General features: G+C 33.7%; 1 protein-coding gene across 2 annotated transcripts; it reads left to right on the top strand.

Annotated features, from left to right (window-relative positions):
* The first annotated feature begins 4,649 nt into the window (after positions 1–4,649).
* Positions 4,650–8,956, top strand: LOC111398592. Of its 2 annotated transcripts, none has more exons than XM_023025569.1 (11): positions 4,650–5,370; positions 5,713–5,768; positions 5,854–5,985; positions 6,186–6,234; positions 6,307–6,359; positions 6,726–7,420; positions 7,513–7,556; positions 7,676–7,721; positions 7,827–7,875; positions 8,002–8,130; positions 8,625–8,956. In XM_023025569.1, the coding sequence occupies exons 1-11, from the start codon at positions 5,185–5,187 to the stop codon at positions 8,746–8,748; spliced, it is 1,563 nt and encodes a 520-aa protein (XP_022881337.1). In that variant the 5' UTR covers positions 4,650–5,184; the 3' UTR covers positions 8,749–8,956. The 2 variants fall into 2 exon arrangements, with proteins under 2 accessions (XP_022881337.1, XP_022881336.1); XM_023025568.1 differs by having other exon boundaries at positions 7,673–7,721.
* The last annotated feature ends 241 nt before the right edge of the window (positions 8,957–9,197 follow it).

Genomic DNA, 9,197 nt, shown 5'->3' with positions numbered 1-9,197 from the left:
CGCTATTTGGGTGGGAAACAAGAAACTGACAATAATAAGAAAACGTACTTAAAAAATAAAGAAAAAGAGACCTTTTATTCTCAATTCCCAATAAATAAATAAATAAATTCTTGTCAACTTTGATCCCACTCTCCTGGAACAATTCCTCTACTTGGAAAAGAAAGAAAGAAACAATAAAAAGGAAGCATCCTACTCCCCGGCAAAAGTTAACTCTTCAGACTCTAGCAAAGAACGAACAAACTTTAGCACCCAAAATTCCACTAAATAATTACTATCATTCACTAACATAGTTTGTTGAGTTGTTCTTTAGAATGTGTAGCACGGGAGTAGTGCTTAAGATCACACATTATTAAAAATTTTGAGTTCTTTGATTGATTTGAAGCATGTTAATCTCATTCTTGATGTGCATGAAAAATTAGAAATGTGTGAAAAAGTGCCGAAGTTTGATGCATATTCGAACTAGATTTCACATTTTTAAACCACTAAATGCTTGTGGAAAAATTGATTCTAGATGCAATCGACCTGCTCTTAAGGATATGCGCATGTGAGGAGGATTCTATAAGCCAGAGGTTCTTCATTTAACATTGTCCTTCTATGATAAGAATAATACAATTTTTACAAGGCTTCTCAGAATATGAAAAAGACCCGAGGTAGCTTGTTCTAACATGAAAAGATGATGTCACTACAATTAATGATTCAGTTCATCCAACGCGTAGGATGAATCTGTTGTCTATATTGTGCATCGATAAAACCTCAGCTGCTTTAAACACAAATTTGCTATCTTGGGATATGATTCCTTGAAGAAACTAGGGATTAACGTACCCAAATACTAGAACTCAAATGTTTTTGTAGTAGGAATTTAGTTCTTGGAATTGCAGAGGAAGATTCTTCGAGTAAAAGTCGTGTTACGAATGATTTCAAGCCAAATAATTTGTAATGTAAAAAACTACCTTGTCTAAAAGCTGAACAAGTTAGAGATGGAGGGATCTTCATCATTTTCCAAGCAAAGACGACGTCTCGAATTATTCATTTGGTGATTGTACATTTCACCAACTCTTTGCCATAAAAAATAAGAACTCTTGTATTTTCTTTGCCATAATCTTTCTCAGTAGAGGTAGGTCCTCAGTGGTGGCAAAATCCTCAGTGGTGGCAAAATATGCAGGAATCTTAAAATAATCAAAATTTCATTCATCAACTACCCCAGTCTTTGTCTAAAAATAATTTTTTGTATTTAGCTTGTCAAGTAAGGGTGTGACTTCAGGTGGTCAACAGAAGTTTGTAATTTTATCAGTCTATAGTTACTAAGATTACAAAATTGCATAACTAAGGTTTTTGATTATTTAATTACTTACTTTGCAGTCCCCTTTTAGTTGTTAGCGACAGGAAAATTTTCTTTTGTCTGAATTGGAACAACCTTCTCTCCCCCCCGCCCCTCCTGCTATCTCATGTCTCAAGCATATGGCCTCTGAACCAAAACTTGTTATTTTTCTTCTTTAATACTGTATAATTTATCATACAACACATACCAGTAAGTTCTTACATGTGGTAGAATTATCAAACGTGGTAATAACATTCTACTAATTAATGATTGATTATTGAATCAGTTAGAATAAAAGAATCGGTAAAAAATTTATGTCAACAAAATGGACTATTAAAAGGCATGTTCAGGACGAACTTCTCATTTTTCGGAGAAAAGATCCAATTGTAACGTTCGAGCATGCAATTTAAGCACTCTATCATGGATCGATAACTTTTTGGGCTAGAATAAAGCCTTCTAGATGACTTGGGAGGAAATTGGGGTAAATTTCCGATACAACTCTACAAGAAGATTCCCCTTTAGCTTAAAAGTATCGTTGGTAAATGCCTGATACAACTATACTAGAAGCTTCCTCTTTAGCTTAAAAGTACTTTTAAGTGTATTCATGTGATCGGTTGAAAATTTTATTCTTTTATGATTCATATTTTGAATTGGATTCATCCATGTGGTAAGATGACGAGTTATACCTATTCGAATTCAACATGACAAAAGAATTGGACTATAGGAGGAGCCACAAAGAAGAAATAGTCACGAGCCTTTGACCCTTGAGAAATTAACAAATCGTATCTTATAAATCGACTAAAAATTAGAAATATTTTTAAAAAAAATTACATTCATAGTTACTTGCGTGCTGACTAAAATAGTTATACACGTAATTTAAACGCTCGATATTGTAGTATATATGTTTTGAGTAGAGAGAAAATTATGCACATAGAGTCGGTTTGTATAGTTGTAAACTAGTAGGCAGTAGCATCTTTGAAGAATAAACCAAAAATGATAAGAGTAATCAAAGAATTAAGTGAGGTTTAAGTGTGTTTTTTATTAATCAATGTCACTGTAGAGCACGTCAGCTGTTGACCCCAACTTGAACCAAAATCGCCGGCTTCCCAAATATTCATCATAGAATTCAAATAATAAGTGTTTGTGTTAATTTTGAAATATAAAATTTCGTATCATCTCGATATAATGTTAAACAGGTGATCTCGACTATTTTATCAATTTCTGTTACAAGCGCTGAACTCTTATGCCTTCCATGATTTCTGACCGTCCTTTGTCAATAAGGCAAGATCTTTACTCATTGGAATTAAAATACAGTTTGACATTGACACTAATCTAAATTGTGCTTCATGTTGGAAGGAATTAAAATCAAATTTTTAGTAAATTTTAATAAAAGTTAATGAAATGCGTGATTGAAAAGTTGTCAATCCTATAAAATATGTTATTAAAATTAACTGTTAACTTTGTCTTAAATAAAAATCAATATCTTAATTCCATCAACGTAGGCTATGTCAATTGTGAATATGAAAAATATTAAAATTGGAAATTGACAATGTTCAAGGACCCACTATTATCATTTTTTATGGGGTTGCTTTCAAGGCTTTTTTGATATTCTTAGGCATCGTTTGGTGATTGAAGATTTGTAAGGGACTTGTTACAAAAATTTGGGTTTTATATTTGAATTTTAATCTTCAATTTAAAGTACGCTTTAGAGATCTAAGTGAAAGGGTCGTTGATTTAATCGGCGCCTGAAGTTCAATAAATTATATTCACAGTCCATAACCACTTCAATTCACATAAACTCGATATCAAATTTGTTCAAATGTCTATTTTACTCATGATGTCTTTTCTCAAGAAATGTTATTCGACTCCAACAATCTAACCACACAACTCCCCCAAGGTACTTCTTGACCATACCAGCCTACAAATTTAATGTTAATTAATGATTCCATTTCCCAACTTCCTCTTTAACCCAACATTTCAGTAGTAATTTAATTATGCAGTTAACCCAAATCAAGTCAAACTTAGTTTTTATTTTAGTATTCCTCCCGACAAAAACAAATTGCAAGTCAAGAAAACAACATCATCAATTAATAATTTTGTGAAAACAAATATGAAAAGGTCATTTTCATTTAACATCATTTTCTATAAGCAAATATCATGAAACCAAATGCCTAAACGTCGATCATTTTCGATTATCATACATCTTTCTTCTTTAATTATGTTCGATTACGTAAGATTAGGTTTCAACTTTATGTCCATATCCTTGAGTAAAGATGGTGGAGTAGGTTTATCATTATCATTTCTACCATTAATTAACATATTTTTAATAATTTTAAATTGATTAAGGTGGGTTGCCCAAATTTCTTTGATTTCAAACACTTTCTTGGTTATAATATACATTGGTTTTAATCCCACGAGAAAATATTTGGATTATGCTTCGGGAAAATCTTGACCGATCAATGTCCTTAATGTATGAATCATTCTACACAGAATAATTGACATTAAGCAACGTCCCTTGGTGACAATGAAGTTCACTCTTTCATTGGACTATGAAGTGGGGATGAGATAGTGAATCCAAGTGTCACCTAAACCGATACTTAAATTACTGGACAATGAAACAATTAACTTGCTATCATTTAAACTAGTGCTACATAGTATTAGTTTTTATAGATACATGCACAATGGGAAACTAAATTGCAACAATTGCAAACTACAATGACTAACTTGCAAATTGCCCATAAAGAAAGAGAAAAATTGTAAATAATTCAATTGTTCTTCAATGCCATGCCTCTTTCACACTGTATGAAATGTTTTCTACGTTGTTTTCTTAACTTACATCACTCAATCTATAGATATAAACAATTCTAGTAGCTTCCTAGTCAATGCTATATATTTCACTAAATTGAGGACTTTTGATTTTCGGAAATTCTGTCCAATAGAAAATTGAGGAAATTAGGCTAAATCATGATTTTATATTTAAAAATTAAATAATAATAATAATAATAATAATAATAATAATAATAATAATAATAATAATAATAATAATAATAATAATACTTTTTTAATCAGGTACAAATAATGAATCACTCAATAATGGCATTTTCCATTGGTTTGGTAATCTTTGTATGACAATTTTCGTTCCACAGGAGGTTACAGACAAATTTAGACAATTGGAATCTTAGGAAAGTTTTATCCTTTAGATTCCAACAATTATATTTGTTTATTATGCCCACTATATGTTTGTTAATTATTCTAACTGAATAAGAAATTTTTTCTTGCAAGTGACAGCAACATATGCTAATATGTTATTTAAACAAGAAATATTAATCACAGTGCATATTCATGACAAGTTCAAAGTTGACAGCTTCTTGCATTGCCGGGTCTATTACTCTTTAGGACCTGATTGATTGGAGAGTGTTAACTGCAATTTGAGCTTTAGGCATTGATTATTTCAGTTGTTTAGAAAGTATATGTAGGTTTTGTTCTCTCTCTTTAGAGTCAAGAAAAAGGAATTTTCTTCAATCCTTTCTTGTGTCGAAGACGAATTATCCCTCGAAGAATCATTTGTTCCTGGTACTTATAAGTTCGTTTAGTTCCCCTGTTGATGAACTTCAGGTGGATGCTAAGTTGGCTTCTTCATAGTTTTGTTTGATGAGCAGGTTTTACAGTGAATTGTTTGTAAAACTCAGGTTGTACAGGTATTAGACTTAGCTTCTTTTTAACAAGGCAGGTAATAAGATTAGATTTTCTTATCGATCAAACAACAAGAATTTTGTGGACTAGCTATCTGTAAAACTGTCACTGGGCAGTAAAGAGTTCGTGAGTTCATTGTGAAGGAAATTCAGGGTGAAGAAGGAAAGAATTTCATGGAGGGAAGAGGCTACTCAGAATTTTACAGAAACACAAGTGAAGAGATGTTCATAAAAACCATGATGGAAAGCTCTATCGGGATGCCAGCTCCAACCATGGAGATGTTGGGATTCAAGAATTTTAGTCAGAACTTCCGCACTGATAGCGAGGAACTTTTCAAAAGCTGGCTCACAAATGGAGAGGCAAGAAATTGTACCATTCTTCTATTTTGTCTTTGCGTAGTCTATAATGTCTCCACAGTTTAAGGCTCGTCTGATGATGTTCTAGAGTCCGGCTACTTCGTCTAATTAAATCTAAAAGATAAAAAGTTGTTTGGTCTTTGTTTTTGCCTTCGTTTACAATCCCTTATATCATTGCTATATATTAGGCTGGAAAGATAGGGTATGAAGCAGAGTATCCATCAAATTTGAACCAAGATTAATCTTAGCTGGAGTGTTTTTTCTACTGGATCTGCTGTTTATTCCATTTTACTTCTACTATTCCCCTTCCATTTTCTATCACAACTAACAAACTTCTTAAATCAGAACAATGGTTGCCACTCATCAAGCATTATGCATCGTTCTCGACAAGCACCACGAAGGTTAGTCTGTTTAAATTGAAAGCATTTGCATCAAACTTGTTATCCCCTGCATCACATGTTGATAGATAATGATGTAATTTTGCAGGATCTCAACTGAACTAGCAGGATTAACTAATCAACATGGAGGCGTAAACCACAAGAAACAAAATGACGACATTATATTGCCACAAACTAGTTCCATTGCTGCTGACTCCTCAAATGATCTCAATTCAACGAGGTAAAATTTTTATGTTCTGTGTCATCGATCCAGCTTGGTTACGAATTGATGTTTCTGTATCATCATTCATCGAAGCCATAGTTAGATCCATTACGTTTAACTTCTGTTATCTTCCATTTGGTTACACTATGTTATGCTACTTCTAAAATATACTTGTTTCTCATTTTTGAATTTTGATTTGTTCCTTTAATTGTCATCAGGAATGGAGTTGACAAAGGACTGCAGGCTAGTAATTTGTTCTTGGCAAAGGTATGAAAGATTAGTTTCGAAAATCGTTCACTTTATTAAACTTTGTGAGTCTTACTTTTAACTTATACACAGGCATGGTTTCACAGTTCTCAACCTATGACTAGAAGTCGTTCGTCAGAATTAAGGTATCCTCCGCGTTTGTACAATTATTGAAGTATCTTTTTTGTTGAGTTATTGAACTACATGGCCTAAAATGGAGAACTTAAAGGGATCTAATAATTTTCCACTAATTATAAACATCTATGATGGTGAAGGCTAGAATGATTGATTCAGCATTGTTTTTTCACAAGTTGCTTTACAAGTCTCAACTCAGAGCTCAACGAGCCCCATAGGTCTAAAAAGACCAGAAGTGAGATCTCTACGAGCTTCTTAGGGCAAAAAATAGAACCTAAGTGAGAACTCTCCATGACCCTTATGTCAAAAGAGACCCTAAATGAGAGCTCTTGGTTGATTTACCTATAAAATATATGATCGTATGCATTTTCTTGAAGGAGGAGGTATGTCGCCCTGCAAAACTCACAGACATCATTAGGCATAGAGGCCATGTGTGACATATCTGCAAGTGGTGTCAGCAACTTAAATCAAGAACATCCAGATGCAAACGGATTCACTAACATGCCGATGACTGAGATTCCTAACCAGATCAGTACATTTATGTCTCCCTCCAATTCCTCGTCATCTAATTTCAACAACCCACAATTGGGGACTGCTGATAAGATTTCTTCTGTCGTGAGCATGTTAAAGGGTACGCTAGAGCGAAAGAAGCTCGGTAAACATATCCAGAGAGAAACTGTTGAGGACAGTTCTTTTGGCTACTATGGGACTGAGGAAGTCTTTGGCAATATTAGTAATCAGGGGCAAGGAATTCATATTTATGGAACTCAGGGAGCTTTCCACGATGTATCTACAGTTGAAGTAAAAGATAATGATGTTTTACAAGCAATTGATGAGTCGTTTGGTATCAACCTGGAAGGTTTTATGGCTCCTATGAACCCTGCGTTAATGAGCACAATATCTCGAGAACCATCTCAAAGTGAATCTTCAGCTGCAGCACCTGTAGTTTCAAATGGTTTCGACCTATGTGATGATCCTTGCATTACAGCTCAAGCTCCAAGTGTTAGCGAAAGCTCCATGAAACAACAATGGACAACTAAAAGGAGCCCGGAGGATTGTTCGAGAGTTAAAGGTACACATAACACGATTTTAATCATCAATTTTCTTTTCGTATTTATAGAAACGAACATCAAATTAATGTAGTTTCCATTTCTTTAATGATAGATATCAGAGAACGCATATACGAAGACTTCAAAGATGATCAAAAGGTACTTCTAAATTCTAATCAATTTGACTTCTCGTCCCATGGCTGTGCTCAAATGCCCTGCAAAAATTATACCTCGTTCAAATTTTGAACTTTTTTTGTTATTTCTTCAATCTTTAGCAGAAAGGAGGTTTAATTCGATTTGGATCAGTAACATCAGCAGGTTCAGGTAATTGACTCTGTCTTCAAGCTAATGAGTGTTTCATATGCCAATTCTGCTTTCTTTGTGCTTTATAGAATTTGAAGTATGATTAGCATTATGAATTTCATACAGTGGAAAAAGGAGACCCAACCAAAAAACGAAGAGTGGAACGGTCACGGAAGTATGTATCTTCTTTTGCTCATCGTGAAATATCAATTGCTTGTTGATCCCTGTGAATTGTGTATAGATAATTTGTTTGCTATTCTTTCGAACAATTTCTCGATGTTGAATTTTCCGAGTAATGCAGGATGGCCGAAGCAAAAGAAAGAAGTTCAACACCAGTAGTTCCTTCGGATATGCAGTCTATTTTGAAGCGGTGTGAAAATCTAGAGAAGGAAGTGCGTTCGCTTAAACTCAATTTGTCTTTCATGAATAGGTAAGCACAAGAAGTTCGCATTAAAACTTGATCTTATCAAATTTTTATAAACTTTGAGGGTATAATGTAAATCATTCCAAACCTCAACGTGCGTTTAGTGGCGGAGTTAGTATGGGGACAGTGGGGTCAGCTGCCCCCGCATCAAATTTCAAATCCAAGATTTTTGAGAAATTGTTATGATTTTGGTCCCGCAATTAAAATTTTGGACAATGTTACATGTACGTGATTTTTTTTTTTTTTTTTTATCTAATCCTTTACCTACTACTCACAATAGGGGTTGGGACCCCATTTGGAAATTTTTATATTCATGTGAGGCCCACGTGCGTTGTGAGAGTGGAGTTAACTTTCGGTACCCCTAATTCGGTACAAATAGAATTATTATTAAATTTTGTACTTCAAGATTTTAGTTATAGAAATTTGCTCCCACTACTTTACAATCCTAGCTTCGTCCCTATTTTTGGTGTTAACCAAATTGTTTTATGATAAATTTGCAGAAAGGATTCAGAACAGACTAAGCAGATTGAAGAGCTTCAAAAGCAGAACCAAGACTTGATCGAAGAAAAGGAGCGCCTTCTTGAAGAGATCGAAAGGATCCTTGCAGAAATGGCCAAGCTCTGATGTCCCGTTAAACAAAGATCAACAAATCCTTCGAAAGTATGCGATGCCTATATATCAATTTGTGGTTGTGGGAAACTAGAAAACTATTCGTGCATCGAAATTTATAAGATTCTAGTAGAAGCTTTTTTTTTTTAACTGTATATTGAGTGCAATTGACAGTTGTGTCATCCAAAATTCAGTCAAAAAGTCTTCATAATATCGTATCAACTAGTAATGTCTTGTGTTTTTGTTATATGTTTGCAAGCTTTGCACATGACAAATTTTACTAAATTGATTCTATAGTGTAAGAGAGAGGCTATCTATTTTCTTGGAGTGTTTGATATGAAGGATTGAATGTTAATGTTAAATAACAAAAATAAAATAAAGTTGTTTAGTATAGCATATCAAATATGTACGAGGATAATGGTTTGTTTTATTTTACATAAAGTAAATGCAAGAATGAATAAGAC

The sequence above is a fragment of the Olea europaea genome, chromosome 8 (genome assembly GCF_002742605.1).
Source record: "Olea europaea var. sylvestris chromosome 8, O_europaea_v1, whole genome shotgun sequence".
In the NCBI taxonomy this organism is placed as follows: domain Eukaryota; kingdom Viridiplantae; phylum Streptophyta; class Magnoliopsida; order Lamiales; family Oleaceae; genus Olea; species Olea europaea.
Note: the sequence above shows the minus strand (reverse complement) of the source record. Positions and strands in the feature narration are given on the sequence as shown.

Bases quoted from the DNA above. Each gene is read 5' to 3' on its own strand.
- LOC111398592 (XM_023025568.1), top strand. From the start codon at position 5,185: ATGGAGGGAAGAGGCTACTCAGAATTTTACAGAAACACAAGTGAAGAG. The intron at 5,986-6,185 runs GTAAAATTTTTA...AATTGTCATCAG, and splicing joins AATGATCTCAATTCAACGAG to GAATGGAGTTGACAAAGGAC. The intron at 7,421-7,512 runs GTACACATAACA...CTTTAATGATAG, and splicing joins GGATTGTTCGAGAGTTAAAG to ATATCAGAGAACGCATATAC.